Source organism: Calliopsis andreniformis, chromosome 8 (genome assembly GCF_051401765.1).
Source record: "Calliopsis andreniformis isolate RMS-2024a chromosome 8, iyCalAndr_principal, whole genome shotgun sequence".
In the NCBI taxonomy this organism is placed as follows: domain Eukaryota; kingdom Metazoa; phylum Arthropoda; class Insecta; order Hymenoptera; family Andrenidae; genus Calliopsis; species Calliopsis andreniformis.
The window spans coordinates 1,892,729-1,916,175 of NC_135069.1; the positions used below are offsets into that span (position 1 = coordinate 1,892,729).

General features: G+C 50.0%; 1 protein-coding gene across 1 annotated transcript in view; it reads left to right on the forward strand.

Moving 5' to 3' along the window:
* Positions 1–23,447, forward strand: part of Dscam1 (Down syndrome cell adhesion molecule 1) — a 52,856-nt gene that overhangs the window by 7,640 nt on the left and 21,769 nt on the right. Inside the window, exons 5-10 of the mRNA XM_076383451.1 lie at positions 1,157–1,318; positions 6,611–6,760; positions 15,144–15,267; positions 21,626–22,062; positions 22,134–22,390; positions 22,469–22,781. Coding sequence (XP_076239566.1) covers positions 1,157–1,318; positions 6,611–6,760; positions 15,144–15,267; positions 21,626–22,062; positions 22,134–22,390; positions 22,469–22,781 — 1,443 coding nt within the window. The remainder of the gene's footprint in view (positions 1–1,156; positions 1,319–6,610; positions 6,761–15,143; positions 15,268–21,625; positions 22,063–22,133; positions 22,391–22,468; positions 22,782–23,447) is intronic.

The following is a 23,447-nucleotide window of genomic DNA, read 5'->3' on the forward strand; positions in this document are numbered from 1 at the left end:
TCGTCGACATCGACGTCGACGTCAGACGGTCCCCTTTCTCTCTCGTTCTCTATGCATGTCGTTTGGTTGCACATGCGTGGAAACGCACTGACACGAGCGTACGATATACACGCGATGAGAGTCAAAGTGCAGCGATCGTTCGACGGCCTGGTCGACGCGTTGCTCTCGGATTCAAGCTCTCCTGAGCTCTCTCGCGACTGCAGCGCAAGATACGACACGCGAGAATCGATCTGCTCGAAAGGGCGACGTCGATACGTCGTTGGAGAGGCTGTCGTCAACGTCGTGCGTCCGAGACGTCGTGGAACGGGTCCGCGATCCCCGAGATTCTATCGGGCTTGTGGGAAACCGCGTCTCGACGGGCAACACGGTGCAGGAAGCAGCGAGAGATCGATAATGCCACAGTCATTTCAGCCTCAGCTCGTCGCAGATAATGACCGAGCGCGAGTCTTCTCTCGCGTCGATTTATCAGCCTGGCGTCGTCTGTTTCGTAGTGGTGCAGCAGTATTATCAGTCAGAGGTCAACAACGAGTACGTAATTCGCGGGAACGCGGCCATTCTCAAGTGCAGCATACCCAGCTTCGTCGCAGAGTTCGTTCAAGTGGTCGGCTGGCAGGACGACTTAGGAAACTCTTTCAAACCGGAGGAGAACAATGGTAGGGGCGGGGGTGGTAGGCTCGGTGATTGACGAAGCTTTGCGGCGAGGGCGTGCATTAGTCAACGTCGTATGAGACGCGGGATCGATGGGGATCGCTGAGGGGTGTCCCATGACTCGGTCACGCGTGCAGGAGAAAGGCTTTCTCGGTTAAAATAGGCGGATAGGCGAGTTGACTTGAGAAAGTATTCGTTAAGACTAATTAAGTGACTTGAGGGGTTGCTTCGTTAGGAAGGTGAAGAGAATTCTTATTTTCGTTGCTTTTGTGATGTTTCATGTCAGGCTAGGTAATTCGTTTTGAAGGTTTTAGTTCCAATTATATGAAGAATTTGAATATTTGAATATTTGAATATTTGAAAATTTGAAAATTTGAATATTTGAAAATTTGAAAATTTGAATATTTGAAAATTTGAAAAAATTTGAAGACCTTTGGCACTCTGTCGACCATTGAACCTTTCTCAGAACGTGACCCCTGAATTCACGATACCATCCTGTTTCCTCTAGTCGTGACTCAGTACTACGAAGCGGAGGTCGTATCTGAATACGTGATACGCGGAAACGCAGCGATCCTGAAGTGCACCATACCCAGCTTCGTCGCGGAATTCGTGTCTGTAGACTCGTGGGTGGGAAGCGACGGTTCGACCTTCAAGCCGTCCAACGACTACGGTACAACATTCTTGGTCGACCCTGCTCTTTTTTCTGTCCTTGATCCTCAGCCCGTTCCTCGGGTCCCGAGCGTCCCTCGAGAGAGAGAGGACTTTTTACAAGGCGCTCCGTTTCCCCGCCAAACTTAGTTTCGAAAGTTCAAAGTGGCACATGACAACGATTCGTTTCCGGCGCGGTCCAGTCTGGCGGCAGTTGTGCACGGCGGCGGCGGCAACACGAGGGTTAATGAACCATTCGCTGTGGCTCTCAGCTTGGAATTATATGACTCTCCTAAGAAAATAAACGACTTCCAGCGCGGGATCTCTTTAGTAATATTCTTCTCCAGAAGAATCGCGAATTGAAGAGTCAATTAGCAATCAGAACCCTTAATGACTGCGAAGGACTCTATCAAAGAATCTACGAAAAGTGTTCCACACTTGCGAAAAGCTTGCATTATCGAGCAGGTGTCAGTAGGTCGTTTTTCGTGCAGTCGTCACGCAGCCGTATAATCCCGAAATCATGACGGAGTACGTGATCAGGGGCAACAGCGCGATCTTGAAGTGCAGCATCCCCAGTTACATCGCGGAGTTCGTTACGGTCGAGGCTTGGATCAGGGAGGACGGCGAGATCTATCTTCCGGAGGATCCCGCTGTCGGGCAGGGTACTGTGGAGTCAGCCTTAATCGAGGCTAGACACGCCTCATGGTAAATTCGCTTGTCCGCCGGCGACACGCGAGCTCTGCGGGAACTTCGCCCGGAATTACGATTAATCCAACTCCGACCCTCGTCGGTTCCTTTCGCTGGGAGTTGGCGTTAAAACGGCCAATTAAAAGAGCGTCAAACGTATATGGGAAAGTATCCTCTGAAACGAGGCGAAAACTGGCAGAGAGTCAAAAGCGAAGGGCCAAGCAAACCTCTTGCCGCGAGGCGTGTCTCCAAAGCGTGTATTAACGCGATTGACTAATTTGTGGCTGTGTTCTGCGCGGTGTCCACGCAGTTCTGTCTGTTCCTAATCGTTTAACACGTAAGGTAAATGTCTCTGTAGCCGAGCATGTCCTGGTACTTGGACACTATTGCTAATATAAATTAGTTCTATTAATGATCAGTTCTACTAGTGATTGAGACGCAATGCAGGAATCGAAGTATGCATTTTTCGGTTGTCCACTTCCTGGGACATTTGACATGTTTAGTCTGACTATTCTGGGACATTTATCTTGATCCTGGGGTGCGGGCAGTCGTTTCGCAGTTCTACGTGACCGAGGCCGAGAACGAGTACGTGATACGGGCGAACAGCGCGATCATGAAATGCAAAATACCGAGCTTCGTGTCCGAGTTCATTCAGGTGGATCAGTGGATAGCCGACAACGAGACGGTTTACACGCCTGGAGAGGATTACGGTAGGAGAGGGCCTTTTCGTTCCGTCTCTTTCCTCTTATTTCTCATTTCCTCTCCCCCGAACGAATGAATTGTCGAGGGATGCTAGGGGGTAGCGCGACGCGATACCCTTCGTGTACCCAATGTCTCTCGCGCTGTCTTCTGGGAGAATGCGCGTTGCAGTGGTCCAGCAGTTCTACGAGACGAGGGTCATCGACGAGTTCGTTTTGCGCGGCAACACAGCCACCCTGAAGTGCCTCGTACCCAGCTTCGTGGCGGATTTCGTAGACGTGATCGAGTGGCTGGCTGTCGAGGACGGGTCCACGTACAACGCGAACAGCCAAGAAGAAAAGGGTACTCCTCCGTCTCGATCAAAGGGGATGTTTGGCGCGACTGGGATGAGCGTGGCTTCAAACGACTTCCTGAGGGCGAGTCTGTGAATACATTCGCGACCAGTTGTTCCTTTTGTCACGAAACTCGAGAAGAAATTAATGTTCGTCAGTACTCTTTTGGAAGACAATTTGTGGAAATTTAGCGATTACCAACGATTCCCAGAGACCAACTCGACTTTGCCAGCCACGTTTAACTCTGTCAAACGAGTCCTGCTGGCGTTTCAATGGAATTAATAAATTGAGTTAACAGCCTGCTCATCCTTCGCGCCAACAGACGACTTGCTGCGCGCTTTGACGCGAAGCGTCGGTTCCCGGGGCGCACAGGATGCTCAAAGGGGAGAAGAGAGAGGCCTGATGGAGGTCTGCTTCACTGGTTCGCTTCACTCGTCCACGGGAAGTCGCAGCTTCCACAGAACAGAGGCAGAGCGAGCGGCTGGCAGTGGCCTCGTTCCTCCTCGCGATCAGTCCGATTAGGTCAAGCCAGAGCGAGTTAACTTCCCGCGAATAGGATATCCACTTTCGGCTAACACTCACTAGATCGCGTGTAAAGCGGAATACACACACGTATCTCGCAGTCAGTAAATTCTCGCGTTTGATTCGGGATTAAATTCTCCTCGTTGAACGGCGTTACTTCGCCGAGAGATTAGTTTGTCCAGGCAGATTTGTTCTACGTGGCGCTCTGTTCGCGATTAAAGGTCGTCACACGGGTCGAGGAAATATTTTTCATCAAACATTTGTCGTCGGATCGACGAGGGCAGAGGAAACGGGCCAGCGTTGGCCTCGTTCGTGATTTCGTATTAGATTAAGCTAGGACTAATCAAACCAGCGAGGAAATTGATGTCCGCCGACCTAGCCTAATTTCCATCCGTGCAAAGAGACCGAACGCGTTGAACTCTCCCGTTTGCAGTGGCACGAACCAGCGGTGGTTCATTGAAATTTTAATCGACTGGGTCAAAGCCCGCCCTGTACACAGTTCGCACAAGCTGTTCTATCGTTTTTTCCCTTCTCTCTGTTCGCTTTATTGCAGTGGTCGCCCAGTACTTTGAAGTTCAGGTTTACGATCAATTCGCGATACGCGGGAACGCCGCGATTTTCAAGTGTCAAGTTCCCTCGTTCGTCGCCGACCACGTGGACGTGGTGGGATGGATCGATTCCGACGGCGGCAGTTACATGGCCGATGGACAAGCATACGGTACCCATTAGCATGGAGCACGGATCGAATTTGCGTTCTCCATGATTTGATTGCTTGTTGACCGTAATTGCCTAGGATCTCGCGATTCGAATTTTCACGCGGGGCAGTTCGTTCGTTTTTAACTCTTGGATGGTGTGGGGGAGACTTAGCAATGCAATTTTGATAACAAAATTTAACTTCAGTCCCTTAGTGCATTTGTCAAAGAAAAGATTTTATTTGGTTTGGTGTTGGTCGCTAAAAATTGAAATACTAGTTTATTTAAAGTAGTTTGCGGAATTACGTTAACTTGTGTCTGAGTATGATGTCCCAGTAACCCATTTCTATTGTTGACGCCACACCAGCTGGGAGTTAAATTCGTGCTAGGATCACAGAATGCAATGGTTAAAATTACAGTGACTGGCAGGGAGCAAGAATCCGTCGACGGTGTGAATAATTAACTCCGAAGAGTGACGCTTCCGGTTTCCAACCCCGATCGACCGATTCTTCGTTCCGTTACCATTGAAAACGCTCGAATTTTCGAACGCACTTGGCCCCTTGCGATCAATCGCCGCGGATACGAGACAGTATGTAGATGTGCGGCTTATGGTAAAACCGGAAACCGGTGTCTGGTTGCAGTTGTCGGGCAGCGGTATGCAGTGAACGTGATGGACGAACACGTCCTTCGGGGGAACGCCGCAATAATCAAGTGTCACATACCGAGCTTCGTCGCCGAATTCGTCGAGGTTGACTCTTGGATCGAAGACGAGACCACTGAAATATATCCTAACACCGATTACGGTACACACCACGTGCACGTGTTCTAATGAAAGCGATGGAATATCTTAGCTTTTCCCTTTCGTTCCTTGCTGTGACCGTCGCGACGTTCTTCCTCTGTCCACGGGACGCGTTTTCAGAAGAGGATCTTCGTGAACTTTGACTTATGCAACAGGCTATTGTAATTCGATTGCTTTGCATAGAAAGTGGAAGAATAATTTTTCGTTATCTTAAATTTGAGGCAAATTTGGTGTTCAGAAAAATACAAGATGCTCCACAAGAAAAGGTCAATATGCTCTTTTCTGGAGCATCTTGTGTGTCTGTCATTAAATCCGAGGAAATTATTTTTTGCGAGCCTGAGGAAGTAGGCTATAGAAATTATGATAACAGTAGAGTAGTAGGGTGCAGGAAATGATGAGGTGGGGAGTGTGGAACAGGATATCGAAGCTCGAGGAGAGAGAAGGGTGAAGGTATCTTCGCGAGGGTGTTGGCGTCGTTCTTCCGCAACGTGTTCGTTCCATCGGCCTCCGCTAGATCCTCGATCGCGTTCCCGATGATCGACCGACGACAGAAATATGCCTGGCACGCGAGAAAATCGTTCCGAATGCCGGATGCCCCTCGTTTCGAAAAGCAAACGCCAAATGCTATTCTTGAACTGTTCGTACGACGTTGACTGCCGCTGCTCGCGCTGTCCCAGACTTCCTTCCTCTTCCGTAACACCCTGCCACTTCCATCAACTCTCTCGCACCCTTCCTCTGTGTGCCCATCAATTGTTTGTATTAATTGTTGTAGTTGTTTTGCTAATTGCATGATTTTGGCCCGATCGTCTGTTATTTTGTAACTGGAAGATAAGAGGAGGGTTTGATAGAGATAAAAATGAATTTTCTACTCGGTAAAAAAATTAATATACAAGAAAAGTGATAGGGTATGAGACCAAAGGTTACAAAATAAAGTTAAAAACTCTTTTAACCCCTTCACGAAATTCTAATTACTTCTATCAATGTTTTTCTCAACAGTCACTAACATATACTGGAAAGTGCTTTCCTGAAGGGGTTGGAAGGATTAAAGGGAATATCAGGTCACGAGTGGCTCGATTAGGATCGATACTGTTTCTTACATTTCACGGGCACCAGATGATTGCACCCCCGATATTCCCTTGCTCTTGTTATTTGACGAGCGGGCCAGTAAAGGCGAGCGATTCGTCGAACGGTGAAAGCACGAGATAGATAAAGAGTCCGTCGCTATTCAACGTTCAACGAACTTGGCCAAGGTAGTGGAAGGTAATGGAGAGTGCATGCGGGCCGATGTATTAATCAAGACGGCATTGTACTCGTCGACACACGTCTACATGTGTGTGCATGCCTAGTAGACGAGTATCGTGCGGTCGTCGGGATAATTGAATATTTCTGATCGCCACAGCCGCCCAGGCGAAGCGTAAAATATCGTCCTGTTCGATTGGAACTGTTTCAATATCGAATATCATCGGAAAACCTATGTCCACTTCGATAAGTCAATTATCCCGAGGTAGAAAGTTACACGAGGGAAATCAGGAACGGCGAGAATTAATCTGTTCACTTTTCTTTTTGCTGCTGGACTATTATAGATGGAAAATACTTGGTATTGCCTTCTGGAGAACTGCACATCCGCGATGTTGGACCGGAAGATGGATACAAGACCTACCAATGCCGCACCAAGCATAGACTTACTGGAGAAACTAGATTGTCTGCTACCAAGGGACGTCTCGTCATTACCGGTAAGTGATTGATCACAAGCATCGATCACTTTTATCGCCATCGAAATCACGATTTTGATTCGGTCGATTCTCCTGACTTGTTCTACTTGCGACGGAAGTTGTTGAATTGTGAGAAATGTAGGTTTACTTTGTTCCTTGAGAAGAGAATCAGAATCGTGTTCCTGAGTTTCGAACCTGGACACTGTCTTATAGTAAGTAGAATCGAGTTTTATTTGTGTAAAATGAAATTGGGGATTTTTAAGTCTTAGGTTCAGTAAATACCACAGAATTAGTTTGCGAATTTCTTTTTATTCAGTGTTTTTTGGAGATGACATTTTTTTTATATCTAAGATATTAATTGTATATTAATTTAATTATTGTGGGGTTATATAAAGCATAGTCTCCTAAAATTTTGTCTAGGTTCGAAACTGCCAACCGAGACATTTGATTTTCCATGAACGAAAGCAGAGTAATTGGAGCATTCAGTGGAGTAAGCTAATTACCCCAACAATCAAGTTATATTTTACGACAGTCTCTCCTGGAAAATCAATTGCCTTCGGCCAAGTAGTCACGTGAAAGTACGTGTAATCACTTGTACCAACGAGCTTGATTACATTAACTCCGGAAACGTCGAGTTCAAACAAGCAGCGTGACTAGCCTACTTCATCCAAATCAGTTTTCCTCTTGCAAAATTCAGAAAATTAGGAGATAAAAGAACGTGACAGTAAATTTCCCCGAGAGAATCAAGCTCGTTGGGGAACCTGAATGCTGGGACAGGGTACCCCTGCGGGCACGCGCCACCGCCCGCCCATAATTTCTTGGCATGATCGGTTTCGGATGAATATCTGAAGAGACGAAAATGACGATGAAAAAGAAACGAAAGAATTCGAACGAAACGTGAGATTGTTCCGACGTTTTGCGGCACCCTCACGCGATCTCCGGGCTCTGTCCTTCGCTCTCGCGTGGTAAGTTGAACGTCACATGTAATATTTCACACGGAGCGCAAAGATATTCAGCCACTGACACGTGGAATAGACGAGACGCAGCTGTCGGCCATTAACGTCCACTTCGTTCATTCGCTGACTGATATCTCGTCTCTCGAGCTCTCGATAGTGTATAAAGTTGAATTGCCATTGAAACGCAGCCATTCTGTCGTATAGAAGCTATCAGTCAACGATGGGTACGATAACCAAAGCGACTCCATTGATTTGGAGTCGTGAGACGCGATCGGGATGACGATGGCCGTAGTAACCAGAATAGCAATGGGTCCGAGCAAGGGCCCACGCGACTATGACCACTCCAGTCACAGTGTTTTCGTTGTGAAACAGAACCAGTGGGCAGCGTTCGACCAAAGTTTCCCTCGATGGACAACATTAATGGACTTTCCACGGAATCGAAAGGCAGTTTGCCGCTTCTCTGCCCTGCACAAGGATTCCCAGTACCTGTTAATAGGTACGATATCTCTGATCACTGAAGCACGGATACAAAGAAAGGAACTCTTGAAGCTAGTAGGCTACCAAAGCTGTTAGAAAGGCATTCTAAAGGACTTGTATTATATTGGAATGAAGAATATATCCTTTTAAAGTTTCCTCGAATTTTCTTCAAGATAGATAGTCATTCTCAGTAGTCAGCTCTAGGCCTCGTTCGAATCTCAATATTCCACGAATATTCCACTTTCGGTAAACAAATTGAACTTAATAATGGTGGCATTTGGAACGGCCCTGTTCCCTCAGGGGTTCCCCGTTCCTCAGACAACAGGACAATCTCCCCTAAATCCTTATTGGTTCTCCAGAACCCGTAGGCAGTGTTCGTCCAAAGATTCCTTCAACAGACGACATCCGTGGGTTCAGGACGTCAGTCAGTGGGGCTCAGGCTCTAATATGTCCTGCTCAGGGGTTCCCTGTTCCCTCAAACAGGTAGAAAAATAATTACAAAAAGAAAGTCGTTCACTATCGCCTCCTAGACATCTAGATTCCCTTTGATTGCATAATCAGAGCCAGTTGGCAGCGTGAGGCCGAAATTCCCGACCATCGACGACTCCAGGAGCTTTAAAACAGTCAAGGATGGCTCGGTCACGCTCCTCTGCCCCGCTCAGGGGTTCCCTGTCTTAGTATTCAAGTAAGTTCTCGCTGGAGATGGTCGCTATATTCTTTTTTCGAATTTCCTTCGCCCTAGAACCCGTGGGAAGCGTGCGGCCGAAATTCCCCTCTGTGAGCAACATAAATGGTCTGACAGTCGTTACGAATGGAACTCTGCCTCTGCTGTGTCCCGCGCAGGGATTCCCAGTGCCAAGTTATAGGTACAGTCTCGATCCACAATTTCCTAGGAACCAGTAGACGAGATACTTAACTGATTTTTTGAGACCAGCATAAAAATAACTTATATGTTGTGTCCTTGGTTAATGAGGAGGGCTGTCCTTTGACCCAATGGGTGGATCATCGGATTTGAATGTTAAATTCTCGCCTACTTGCACTTCAACGTCTCCTATAGCTGAGATTTAGGCTTAACTTAGAAAGTAGAAGCTTAGAAAGTGGTAGGAGTCCGCTCAGGGGTTCCCCATCCCTCGTTCACTAGGGCACGTAGCTCAGGTCGCGTGAACATAATCTGATAAACGTTCAGAGCCTGTGGGCAGCGTGAGACCCAAGTTCCCGACCATCGACGACACCAGAGGATTCCGAACGATGAAAGACGGCTCGGTGACGTTGCTCTGCTCCGCCCAGGGGTTCCCTGTCCCCGTGCACAAGTAAGTCGACGCGACTCGCGTGACCCAGTTTGCCAAACAATCTCTTCCGCTGTTACAATTCGACGATCCACAGAACCTGTGGCAAGCTCACGCCCGAAACTCTCCAGTACGATCAACTTGATTGGACTCTCGGCGAAGACGAACGGAAGTTTGCCGCTTTTCTGCCCTGCCCAAGGATTTCCTCTTCCGTCTTATAGGTAGGGAGCTCGTCGACCTTTCAACTTGCCAAACACGATTGCAATTAACGATCTCCTGTTGCTGCGCCTGGAAGCTTGTTACCAGTTTCCACGACGTTGCGCTCTGATCCTCTTTGTTTCGAGATCGGAGGACGAGGTGACAGGGGCAACAGTGTTTATCACACGGAGGAGAGAGTTAGATCGCTTGAAGTAGTAGATTACTGGCAGGGACAAGAGGTCCTCAGCCTCGAGCGTGCTTCTTTCGGCTCGTGTCCTCCTACTGGGTCCCCTGTCCCTGTTCCCCTGTACAATGCAGATTTCTTACCACCCTTTCTTTCTGGGACTTGTCTTAGAACCTGTGGGAAGCGTGCGACCCAAGTTCCCAACGATGGATAACTCGCGGGGATTTATCTCTAAGCTGGGGGAGATTCTGACCCTGCTGTGCCCTGCTCAAGGATTCCCTGTTCCTTCCCATAGGTGGGATACAGTGATTTACGTTTGAGAATGTAGTAGTTAGGAGTCTCAGGTGTGATCATTGGGACTAAATTCGGCCACCCTGTCCCGGCGTTTCGCGATCAGAATTCATTCAATGATCACGTCTGTTTTTTGACGTAGAGCCTGTAGCCAGCACGAAACCAAAGTTTCCTATGACGGATAATTCACGATCGTACATAGTCAACTGCGATCAGCCATTAACGCTGATGTGTCCAGCCCAGGCCTTCCCAGTTCCAGCCTTCAGGTACAGAGAGCAAGGAGTTTTCTTAACAATATAGTATCGATGCGCGGCTTAGAGAAGTCAGAGGTGTAATTTTTCGTCATCTCTTCCTTGGTATCTCCCATAGAACCCGTTGCAAGCACTCGACCAAAGTTTCCGTCGTTGGCTGACTTACAAGCATTCAGAATGGCACTAGGTGGTGCGATGACGTTGCTGTGCCCTGCTCAAGGATTCCCTGTTCCTTCCCATAGGTGGGATACAGTGATTTATGTTTGAGAATGTAGTAGTTAGGAGTCGCAGGTGTGATCATTGGGACTAAATTCGGCCACCCTGTCCCGGCGTTTCGTGATCAGAATTCATTCAATGATCACGTCTGTTTTTTGACGTAGAGCCTGTAGCCAGCACGAAGCCAAAGTTTCCCATGTCAGAAAACTCGCGTACTTATACGGTCCACTGCGATCAGCCGCTGACTTTGATGTGTCCAGCCCAGGCCTTCCCAGTTCCAGCCTTCAGGTACACAGAGCAAGGAGTTTTCTTAAGAATATAGTATCGATGCGCGGCTCAGAGAAGTCAGAGGTGGAAATTTTTCGTCACCTCTTTCTTGGTATCTCCCATAGAACCCGTTGCAAGTACTCGACCAAAGTTCCCATCGTTGGCTGACTCGCAGACATTCAAAGTGACACTCGGTGGCGCGATGACGTTGCTGTGTCCTGCCCAAGGGTTTCCTGTTCCGTCGCACAGGTAATCCCCAGAGTCTGTCTTGTCTTTCTCCCTGCAAATTGCGTGTCTTTCTGTTAGAGCCAGCATCCAGTTCACGACCACAATTATCTGGTCCCAGTGATCTTCAGAGATTCAGTGCGTCTTCGCAGAAAAGCGTGACCCTTCTGTGTCCCGCTCAAGGCTTCCCCGTCCCCTTCTATAGGTAGGCCAGTGAATGCCTTAATGCTGATGACTCTTAGATTCGTTTCGTACATGCTAGACTCCCTGTGAACCGACCTTTCCGAATGTATGTACCTAGTCGGTGGCATTCGCAGCAGAAAGGCTGCGACCCTTTATGGTACAGGGGGAGCCCCTATTCCAGCATATTCAAAGATCTCTTCTAGCTTCCTCTTGACGCACGACCTTCGCAGCCGCCTCGCGTTCTGTTTTTAGAACCCGCCTCGAGCAGCAAGCCTCAGTTTCCATCTGTGAACGACGTCGGATTACGCGTAACGAAAGGCACGGGCTTCTCGTTGCTTTGTCCTGCCCAGGCCTTCCCAGTCGCCATGTTTAGGTAGGTCGATATATCTGTCGGCTCGGAGGAAAATAGTCCTCTCCCCTCGTGCACCCTGTCCCAGTATATTAGTCTCTCCCAAGCGGAGGGGAATCCATGGATCCACGCAGGAGCGATTATTTTCGGAGCTTCCTTCCCTCCAGTGACAATATATCAATCTGCTGCTTAGTCTCTCGAAGGTCGTTTCCTTCTATCTGCGCTTTGGTTCGTAGAGCCCGTCGGCTTCGCGAAGCCAAAGTTCTCGACCATCGACAAGAGCCGAACCTTCGAAGTCCCGGAAGCTAGAGGCGTCCCGTTACAGTGTCCCGCCCAGGCGTATCCTGTCCCAATCTTCAAGTAAGTCCACTGAGAAGGCGCGTAGGAGACGTAGATATCCCTCGGGGTGCGTTCGCTGAAAATCGGCCGTTTCTCGTGTGACGCAGAACCCGTGTCGAGCTCGAAGCCTAAATTAACAGCCCTGGACGTGAAATCGACAAATCCCAGAACGATGCTCGGTACGATTATCACCCTACTGTGTCCTGTTCAAGGATATCCAGTGCCAGCATTCAGGTAAATGTTGATTCTTGCTCTGCTTCCTCTGTACGACGATGCTGCTGGTAGGTAAATGGTAGAACAGTTAGTCTTCCTCCAGATAATGAACAGCCTTTGTATCGCGGTTCTTCCACGTCAGGTGAACCGTTTAATCGATATTGTGCTTCACTCGCTTTTTCCCCTGAATTCGATGGTATCGCGAGAGAATTGCCTCGAAGTAGTTGATGGAAGTAATTAGTCGATCGTTATCGGAGCCCTGTCCCAGTGACTCAGAGCAGACGTTAAAGGATGGCTTCTTCTCGCAGAACCTGTGGCCAGCACCAAGCCAAAATTTCCCATGACTGAAAACTCGCGTACCTACACTGCTTACACTGTGCAACGAGATCTGCCTTTGACTCTGCCCTGTCCAGCGCAGGCATTTCCAGTTCCAGCCTTCAGGTACATTAAGATCCGCTTTAATCTCCTCACCGTGGTCAAAGAGGCCACGGAAATGAAATAGAGGTCAAGTAGAAGTCTTCCATTTGAGGGTTACCCAGTTCCAGCCTTAGGGAATCGAAGCACCTGTCGACTAAAAAGTATGAAATGTATTTGTTCAGAACCCGTGTCCAGCGCGAAACCAAAGTTCACGAACGTCGATATTAAAGTGGTCAGACCGACGCCGACCTCCAGCGCGGTGTCGATGACTTGCCCCGCTCAAGGGTTCCCTGTCCCCATCACACGGTCAGTAACAGTCGAGATTAATCGATTTTCCTTGTTCCTCAGAACCTACCTCTAGCGTAAAGCCAAAACTGCCTACTGTTCGTAAAGTCGAGTTCATGGAGGGGAAATCTGACGAGGCAGTGAGTTTGATGTGTCCGGTGCAAGGTTACCCTGTTCCACTTTCGAGGTGAGACATTTAATCGCGATCGATAGAGTTTCCCAATGCAACCGGCGTGTCGGTTTCAAATGACTCACAGCTCTAGCGGCTGTCTGTTCATTAATTCCAATTTCCCTTTGGCCATCTCCGCGGTCGTCCTTCAATGCGTCAGAGCCGAGGACGGAATATAACCGCTGGCATCGAAATGCTTTTTCATAGAACCTGTTGGATTCAAGTCGCCAATCTTCTCCACCGACAATAGCCTTAGTAAATACGCGAGGCGCAAGGGCACGAGCGTGGTGCTCGCGTGCAGCGCTCAGGGATTCCCCGTGCCAACCACCAGGTAATCTTTCGCGTGTCGCGCGGAAATATCGTGCACCAGGCAAAGTGGATTATGCTTTCGCTGGTCTTAGATCCTTATCGAACTTTGCAGTGCTACATTGTAGAACCACTTTGTAGTTTCAGTATTTGTCAGTCCTTGAGAGCCTTTCTATTTTAGTGCTCAGAGGAGTGGGTTTTAGGATTTCTTTTATGGGGGAACGGTACAGTGGATCATTCTCAGATTTCACATGTGGGAAGCACTCAGCTTGTAGAATTAATTACAGTAGATATTTATGCAAATTGAAATTTTTATTTGGATTCTATTTTCTTGTACATTTAAATTTTGTATAAGTTCAGACACAAGTTAGGCGCTTCCCCTTAAAGTACCATCGCGATTTCTTTCTCGATTCTCGAGTGAGAGCTTGATTGTTTCCATAGAACCAGTTGGCTTCAAGTCGCCGATTTTCTCCACCGACCTTAGCCTAAGCGCGTATTCGAGACGAATGGGCGCGAGCGTGGTGCTCGCGTGCAACGCTCAGGGATTCCCCGTGCCAACCACCAGGTAATCACGCCACAGCCTGAAGAATATCCGCTTAGAACACTATCACCCCTCGCGCGTTGACCCAGTGAAACCTCTCGATCCACCTTCTCTCTTCCCCAGAACCGGTCGGACTCAAGTCGCCCATGTTCTCCAACGACGATAGCCTTAGTAAATACGCGAGGCGGAAGGGCACGAGCGTGGTGCTCGCGTGCAGCGCTCAGGGATTCCCCGTGCCAACCACCAGGTAATCCTCTCGAGAACAGCTCGATCGAACGCGAATCACGATCGATTTCAGAGCCTGTCGCAGCAAGGTCGCCTCGATTAACGAACGATGATCTGAGCCGCACGATCAGACGATCCGAGGGTCAGCCCATCTCCATTTTTTGCGCCGCGCAGGGAAGCCCTGTGCCCACCACTAGGTAAAGAATCCACGGTGTATCGATTATCGATCCCACCGCAAACACGGCCGACAGTTCCAGCGGAATTAGTTAACGCTCGTGTCGCTAGCACTTTGTCCACTCTATCGGCAAACAAAGGTTGCATTTCCGGAATAATCGAGTTGTTGTCCAGAGCCCGTAGGAAGCAAGGCGCCAGCCTTTGCCGGCGACGCCAAACTGTCTCTGTTGGTACGAAGAGTAAACATGGACGTTAGCCTGCCGTGCAATGCCCAGGGTCATCCTCCACCCGCTCATAGGTACGAAACTGGGTGACTGTGATTGAAGCGAGACGCTTGGATCCTTAGATAGTCCTCGAAGAAAAAAGACCACCGTCGGAATATCGGGAGAAGCTGAGACGCGGTTGATTAAAAGTTGGAAAGGGGAACCCTGTCCGAGGGACTCCGGTGTCTATGAATTTAATGGCATTCCGCGTGACTTCGTTATTCCCTTGCTTCAGAGCCTATGGGGATCAAAGCGCCCGCTTTTCTGGGAGACGTTAAGTCCTTCTTCTTCCTTCGCAATGAGGGGTCGGAAGTGAGCATGCCGTGTAATGCCCAGGGGCATCCTGTTCCCGTAACCAGGTACTAAATTGCCCATTCAAGGGTATCTATCTCGCGGTGTTCCTTCAGCAAGTAGATTAAGAAACGCGATTACGACCGTCGGTTCCCAGATGATTTTGGTTTCGAAAAGACTAGCGATTCTTTAAGTTCATTAAGCGACGGTCAGGTGTAAAGCCCATTCGAGTATCGTGTTCGGTAACTCGATACAGTTAGGCCAGTCTTCATCCCTGCTTTCGCTAATCCTGTGACAGAGCCGGTCGCCACGAAGAAGCCAAAGTTCTCGAGTGACGCGAAGCTGTCCTGGTACGATCGTGTCAGGGGGCAAGATCTCACCCTGTTCTGTCCCGCCCAGGGGTTCCCAGTTCCAACCTATAGGTACACCATCGCAATCATATCTAATCGCTGAGTGTTAGTCAAAGAGCCAGCAGCTCACAGCATGCTCTTGTTCTGCCTCTTTGTGTGATTCGTTAGAGCCGGTCGGCAGCAAAGCGCCAACGTTGACGGGCAATTTAAAGGGCGGATGGATGGAGAACAAAGCAGGCTCCAGTGTCGTGCTCTCCTGTCCTGCGCAAGGGTACCCCGTGCCTTCGTTTAGGTAAACGTCTCCCCCCTTGGATGTATCCCTATTTTTGTTCTCTGCCCATGAACACCGACACGACGACCCTCGTGACCCCGTTCGCTCCTCTGGAAACCTGAAAGCCATTTGAGTCTCGCATTGTTCGGCAATCGGCGAAAACACAAGAGCACTTAAAGGCCCAATTTGTTTCCATTATATCGCCTTGGCCTTGTTTCCGTTGTCCCCCTTCCGACCTCAATGTAAAACAATTAATCTCGGCCCGTTCGTCGCGTGTGCATTGTCAGAACCGGTCGGCAGCAAAGCACCGACGTTCACGGGCGACGTGAAGGGCGTGTGGCTGGAAAAAGGAGCAGGAGCTAGCTGCGTGCTGCCGTGTCCGGCCCAGGGATATCCCGTGCCCTCGTTTAGGTAAAGCCTCTGGTAATTAAACACCGCTACTGGTTGCTGACGGCCGATAAACCGCGAAGAGAAAGTCTGCTCTATGTATCAACGATACTACATGGAAGCGATATTATAGTTTCATCGGTTACTTTCCCTTGCTTGACGCTCCTCTCCGCGACTCTGCTTTACTGACTTTTCTAAACGAGCTTTCCCTCGATTCCATCTGTGTCGAGACGCGTTACTTTGCTGACAGCTTCCTTCTTTTGCATCTAATCAGAGCCAGTCGGGAGCAAAGCGCCAGCGTTGATGGGAATCGTTAAGGGAATGATATTGGAGGTCAAGGCGACGTCCAGCGTCGTGATATTTTGTCCAGCGCAGGGCTATCCCGTGCCTTCATTTAGGTAAACGCTCAGTTCTTAAGGGAATGCAATTACATGTCGCTCCTACTCGCCTTCTAATTGACTTTCACACTGATCATGCCGTGACTAAACCACGTTCGTCAGGTTCCGTGCCTGTCTGGTCGTACTCTCACTCGGGAGAAGGGTTTACTAACATCTTAACATCTTAACATCTTAACATCACGTTTAACTCTACTGCACACGAACCCTGAACGCATGCCGCGTGAAATCCGCAGAGCCGATCGGGACGAAGGCTCCAGCGTTGATGGGCGAGTTGAGAGGGGGTTGGCTGAAGAAGAGAGCGAAGTCCAGCGCCGTTCTGTCGTGTCCTGCTCAGGGCTACCCTGTGCCCGCCTTTAGGTAAAGATCCACCAGCTGAAAGCTTTGCATCTGCCTTCCCTGAAGCGTCTTTGAAATCGTTGTTCGAATAGAACCGGTCGGCAGCAAGGCGCCAACGTTGACAGGCGACTTGAAGGGCGGCTGGAAGGAAAGGGTCTCTGGGTCCACCGTGATTCTGTTCTGCCCGGCTCAGGGTTATCCCGTGCCCAGTTTTAGGTAAACCTCACTCGGTCTTAAAGCACCTCGCGAGACCTCTGCGTTCTTTGTGTCGCTAGAGCCTGTCGGGAGCAAAGCGCCCACGCTGACGGGCGAGATGAAACGCGGTTGGAAAGAGAAGAGCACAGTTTCTAGCGTCGTGCTGACGTGCCCCGCGCAGGGATATCCTGTACCCAATTATAGGTAAAGTTGTCAAAGGCTCACAGTTGCCTCCGTTTCTGATAGAACCTGTCGGTAGCAAAGCGCCCTCGATTCTTGGAGAGAAAGGAAGTTTGATGGAGAGACGCACCGGTACGCACATCGTGATCCTCTGCCAAGGGCAGGCTTACCCTGTTCCAACGTTCAGGTAAATCGATGATAGCCCTTTGATCTCATTTTCGAACCCTTCGAGCGGAGAAGGTTTCTTCTAGCCAGGCTATCATTAGGTTCTCCGCGGTAACTCTTCTTTTCACGCTCTGCACTTTTTTCTGGCGAAGAACCGGTAGGCAGTAAGGCGCCCTCCGTGTCCGGCGACGCAAAACGATGGCAGAAGACCAAAAGCTCGATGGGATTCGCGATGCAGTGCCAAGCGCAGGGTCACCCTGTACCAGCGTTCAGGTACTCTAGTCACTGGCCGCCTCTTATCGATCCTCTGTAATTTTATTTTCCACCGCAATGCTCCTCCGAATGGAGGCTCCCGCTTGCGCCCTTTTGTCGAGAGAAAATTCTGGTCTGAGCAAACAGCGCGATTGTTACGTTGCCAGAGCCTATGGGAGCGAAGGGGCCGAAGTTCTCGAGCGATGATCGTGTCAACTCGTTTGTGCGCGCCGCGGGAAGCTCGTCGGTGTTGCTTTGCCCTGCCCAAGGGTTCCCAGTTCCGTCGTTCAGGTAAATGACAGAGGGAGGAAGTTTATAGAGCGGTCTCGCGATTCTGTTTGACTCAGAACCTGTGGGATCCAAGGCGCCAACTTTTCAGAGCGACGCGAAGAGCGTCACCTACGTCAGGGCCGCGAAATCGTCGGTAGCTATCACGTGTGCCGCTCAGGCGTCGCCACCACCCATGCACAGGTAACTCGCTGAAGATCTTTACGTTCCTGAAGTTTCTAGTTGCTCGAGGGATTGAGAAAGTCGGATAAGACGGCGGTGGCGTGGGCTTAGTGTACGCAATAGTGGGGGAAAGAGTAATTATTTAGATTGTGAATGCCAGAGCCAGCAGGTCGGGTGTCTCCAAAATTCCCCAAGTCTGCGAAGTCGGATTCCTTCGAGGTGGCGAGCGATGCCCAGCTCAGTTTGCTCTGCGACGCCCAGGCGTTCCCTGCTCCCTTGTTTAGGTCAGTCAACTTTTCGTAGACTCCATTAATTTGGCGATTGTGTAGAGCCTGTAAACGGTGCCAAGCCTAGAGTCGCGTCCACTGCCAAGTACGACGTCCTCGCCAGCTACGTTGGCAGTCCTGTAACGATGCTCTGTCCCGCGCAGGGCCACCCTCTTCCAGCGTTTAGGTATTTATGATCGATCTTTCGCGAAGCTACAGTCGACTTATCGTTCCTTAGAGCCTGTCAGTGGTGCGGCACCGAAGGTACCACCCACGGCTAAAATAACAGTCCTCTCGTTAGCTGCGCACAGAGCCATGGCCATGCTGTGTCAGGCCCAGGCGCATCCACTGCCGATCTTCAGGTACGCTTGGACGAGCAAACGGAAGAGGGTCTTCCGATGCGTTCTGCAGTTGTCCTTGCTCGTTTCCTTTAGCATTGGTTCGATGGATCATGTGGCTGGAACCGTGTCAGTCGCCTGACTGCGTTGAGTCCCTTATTCCGCGACGACAGAGACCGCGAGAGAAACGTGAGGCATCGATAGGTCAGTTACGTGAATTTTCCTCGTTTTGCATTTTAGAGCCAGTCGGGAGTAGCCCTCCTCGATTTCCACCTAGATCGAAACTCGATGCATTGGCGAAAGTCCAAGGACAAGCTGTGACGCTGCTTTGCGAGGCTCAGTCCAGTCCTCCGCCTCTGTACAGGTGAGCAGCGATCCTCTCCGTTTCCTCGTCAGTCTCTGTCGATTTTCATCTCCTTTTTTCTTTGAGACACCGCGCATCGACGTACTCGACGACGACAAGCCGTGTTCCCATTAAGGCTGTCCGAGTCTCGAAGCTCGAGCTGAGTCAGTCTTGGCCCGCTCTCTTCGAGTACTCGAGCAGCCCCCATCCCCTCTGTTACGATATTGCAGAGCCACGGGGTAGTGTACGTCCGAATGTACGGGACAAGGACGTCAATGGACTCAGGAGGGATATTCTAGTTGATCTAATGGTGGGCCTACCGTGTCCTGTGCAAGGTTTCCCGGCACCCACGTTCAGGTAGGGTCGTAGGTTAGCAGAGGATTGAAAGCTTGATTAGGAGCTTGGCGGTGGCGAGCCTGCTCGGGCATTCGATCTTTTCTTCTCGAGTTCAGTCGCGATCTTGCTCGCGTCCTGTTCACAGAACCGACAGGTAACGTCGCGCCGCGAATTGCTGGTGAACGTTACGAGGGTGGCAAACTCGTGGACGTTCCTAGGACGATGGTGGTGGCTCTGGACTGCAGTACTCAGGGATTTCCTGTCCCAGTGACAAGGTACCGCGATTAAATCGTTCTCGAGACACAGTGATCGCGTTTCAGAGGGTACGACCAAGATAGCTCCGCGGTCCTCGGGCAAGAAATTCGAAAGGGAGGTGGTTTTGGCTGCTAGAGGTCAGGAAGTCGCGTTGAGTCACTCGCTGCAGGGATTCCCCGTGCCCTTAACAAGGTACCCCTCGTTCCCCTTCGATCCTTAGTCTCCCCGTTGTCGTCGTCGTCGATGAGTCAATCAGTTGATCTCTGTACCGTCCCGTGGACTGCCTGACTTGCGGTGTTCTCAGGTAAGTCAGTTGCATGTGATAATTACGTGTGAGCGACTCTGGATACTGACTGTGGGGGAGGATGAAGAGGTACGTAACAGTGTGTTTACCTATTCGCGAGAAGAGGGTTCCATGTAGGAAATATATGATATTTTTACTAAAATCAACATACTGGAGATAGTTGAAAGTGTATTGGGTGCCCTCTTCTCGCGAGGGAATTTTTCTAACAGTCGATAAGCTAAGTTAGGGGAATGCAATTTAGAGACAAGAGATACAGAAGGGGATGAACTAGTTATTCTGGGCTATCAATGGTATCCTTCCAGAACCGTCCGGTCGTACTGCCCCAAAAGGGACTGGAGACGGCCTTAATAAGTACCGCGGGGTAGAGGGCGAGTCTCTGGCGCTGGCGTGTGCGGCACAAGGCTTTCCTGCCCCGATCTCTAGGTACAACACAATTCCGTATAGCTTCTCTTTTTTTTCCTTTTGTTTGGTCGTTTGTCTTGCTCCGCAGAGCACGGTTCCTATTTTCGAAGCGTTCCATCCTTACCCTCTACCCCGTATCGGGTGGCGGTACCGCAAAATCCGTTGGACGATAAGAGAAAATGGAAAAAGAAAAATGAAATTGCGAAGGGCGAGGGGAAAAAGTGAGTGGGCAGAGCATGGATGGCAAGTGGTCCAAGATCTCAGCGCCCCTGCTCTCGTAGAGTGTCTACAAGGAGAGCAGGGGAGCTCAGACCGAAGAACGAAGTAGGGCGAATTTTGTTGTCTTGCACTTGTTTGTCTCGCTATAAGGTGATGCCGATTTAAGAATCACACGGCTAGGAACGTCGGGAGGAACAGTCGGAGAGTAAATGTTGATTAAGATGAGATGGAAAGGAAGAGTGTGTATCCCATATCCGGGGCCAATCGGACGTGTTGGTTTTCAGTGCCAACTGGAGCCCCGTGGCGCAACCCCGAGATAGGTGACGGAAGCGCGACTCTGAAAAGGATGCGGGCCCTCTTCTCCTTCGGTAACCTCGGTGCTGATCCGGGTGGTCCGACAGGGTGTCACCCGATCAATCGGGGCGAATGTTGCCCTGCACCTGCACACCTCCAATAAGTCCCACGAACTCTGGCTGGTAAGTCCTCGCCACCTTCGTGCCTCCGTTCATCCGTTCGTGTTTTTCACTCCCCCACCGCCCTCTCTTTCTCTCACTCGCCAGGAGTATTCGTGGCTCGTGCGCCCCCGCGTCCTTCAGCTGCACCACCGTGTCACACGTCGTACCGCTAAATGTCCACCCTCCTCTCCAACCATCTCGTTCGATTCCCCGTTTCGAGCCAAAAACACTCACCGAACTTTATTTTCATTTCTCGGAGCAATTTTGTTCTTTTCGACACGGTCGTTCGTTTCTTTGCGACATGTGAGACCGAGAGACGGTACTACAGTCACGCCTCTCACTTTCTCCCTTTGGTACCATTTCACTCGCGTGTCGTGCGAGCGAGAGGCGCGCGCTCGCGTGCACCCGCGTGCACCCGCGTCTCCCTCGCACACACGCTTTTTGTTTTCGCTCGCGATCAAGCCCCCGTCCCCGCCAGCCTCCTCCCACACCTCTTCCCCCCGAGCTGCTCTGCTTTTACGACCGCTCTGTGCTCCAGCTGCGTGTTGAAGCTTTCCTTTTCTTCTGATTAAGTTTGCGCGCGTCTACACGCGCTAATGAGCCGGCAGTAGAGACAGAAGCCCGTGCCCAGAGACGCCCAAAGCCCTGCATATGAGAGACGAGGAGACAGATTCATCGTGTGGAGTGAAGCGAACAGAAACACCATCCTCATTCAATCGCGTTTCTATATTTATTTGTTTCATCTCGGAGTAGAACAGACGATCTCGAGACAGTTTCTATTCGCTATATTTCATACGAGCTTCTCATTTTCTGTGAGTTGTCGATCCCCTGCGGAGCAACCAGCTCGCAAAACGAAACCTCTCGTTCTCTCGTTGCAGATGGTACAAGTTCATCGAGGGCTCCTCCCGTCGTCAACCTGTTCAGCTCAACGAACGTGTTCGTCAAGTCAGTGGAACTCTGATCATCCGCGAGGCTCGCGTCGAGGACTCTGGCAAGTACCTCTGCATCGTGAACAACTCTGTTGGCGGAGAGAGCGTGGAGACAGTTCTGACAGTGACAGCACCATTGGCAGCGGAAATTGAACCTAGCACACAGACCATCGACTTTGGAAGACCTGCTACTTTCACCTGCAACGTCCGAGGAAATCCTATCAAGACTATCTCTTGGTTGAAGGATGGCAAGCCCCTGGGATTGGAGGAACCCGTGCTTAGAATTGAGAGCGTCAAGAAGGAGGACAAGGGCATGTACCAGTGCTTCGTGAGGAATGACCAGGAAAGCGCACAGGCCACTGCTGAGCTGAAACTTGGTGGAAGATGTGAGTTGAAAATCTCTGGAGATTGTGGTCTCAGCTTTAGTGTTTTAATAATCGTTTTCTCCCCCACGCAGTCGAACCCCCTCAGATTCGTCAGGCCTTCGCCGAGGAGACTCTTCAGCCTGGACCAAGCATGTTCTTGAAGTGTGTGGCCAGCGGAAACCCAACTCCTGAGATCACCTGGGAACTCGATGGCAAGCGGTTGTCCAACACAGAAAGGCTCCAAGTAGGACAGTACGTCACGGTGAACGGCGACGTGGTTTCGCACCTGAACATCTCCAGCATTCACACCAACGACGGAGGACTTTACAAGTGCATTGCTGCTTCGAAGGCAAAGAGGAGTTTTTGTTCTTCTTTTTTTAGTAGAAGAAAGGACAGGTAGTAATTGAGGACTGTTCTGTGATTGCAGGTTGGATCCGCGGAACACTCTGCTCGTCTCAACGTATATGGTCTGCCCTTCATTCGCCACATGGACAAAAAGGCAATCGTCGCTGGTGAAACTCTTCGCGTGACTTGCCCCGTCGCCGGATATCCGATCGAAAGCATCGTGTGGGAGCGTGACACCAGGGTTTTGCCGATCAACAGGAAACAGAAGGTCTTCCCCAATGGCACGCTTATCATCGAGAACGTCGAGAGAATGAGCGATCAGGCGACTTACACCTGCGTGGCACGCAACGCTCAAGGCTACAGCGCTAGGGGAACGCTCGAGGTTCAAGTCATGGGTAAGTTCTATGTTTCTTTATTCTGATCTTAGAATCGTTAATCTATAGGGTATCGAAAAAATTCGATGATAAAGTTTCTGACGTTATCTGACGAAATTGGAACTTGGAATTATTTTTATGGGAGAATTTTCAGTCGAGTTAACTTTGTAATTATCATGTTGACTGCCACAAGGCTAGAGAACTAGTCTTCATCATTTTTATTAGCAATTTGAGCCATAATTACATGAGATACTAAAGTGGCAGACAAAATGTTAGAGATTCATTTTACGTGACGCGAATTGTCAAAGGAATCCCGCGTAAAGCCTTCTTTTCAGGTATCCAGGTGCGATATAATCCAAGAAACGTATAGTAACGTTGAATTGCAGCCATAATGACTCTTTCAGCGAACCCTGGCTCCTTTCGACGGTGTCGATGGAGTCGATAATATCAAATGTCATAGCCGAACCGAGAGTCGCACATTTCGAGATTTCGAGCCCGTGTAATCGATGACTCGGTAATTCGCGAACGCAAACGGACACGGACGCGAACACGCACACACGGACGACGACTCCGTTGCAGATTTCACGAACACAATCACGTAGAGCGAGGAACCTCTCGAAAAAGAGGCACGAACGCTTTTCGTTGGAATGTTGGAAGTTGGTATGGCGGTGGCCGACGATCGACCGT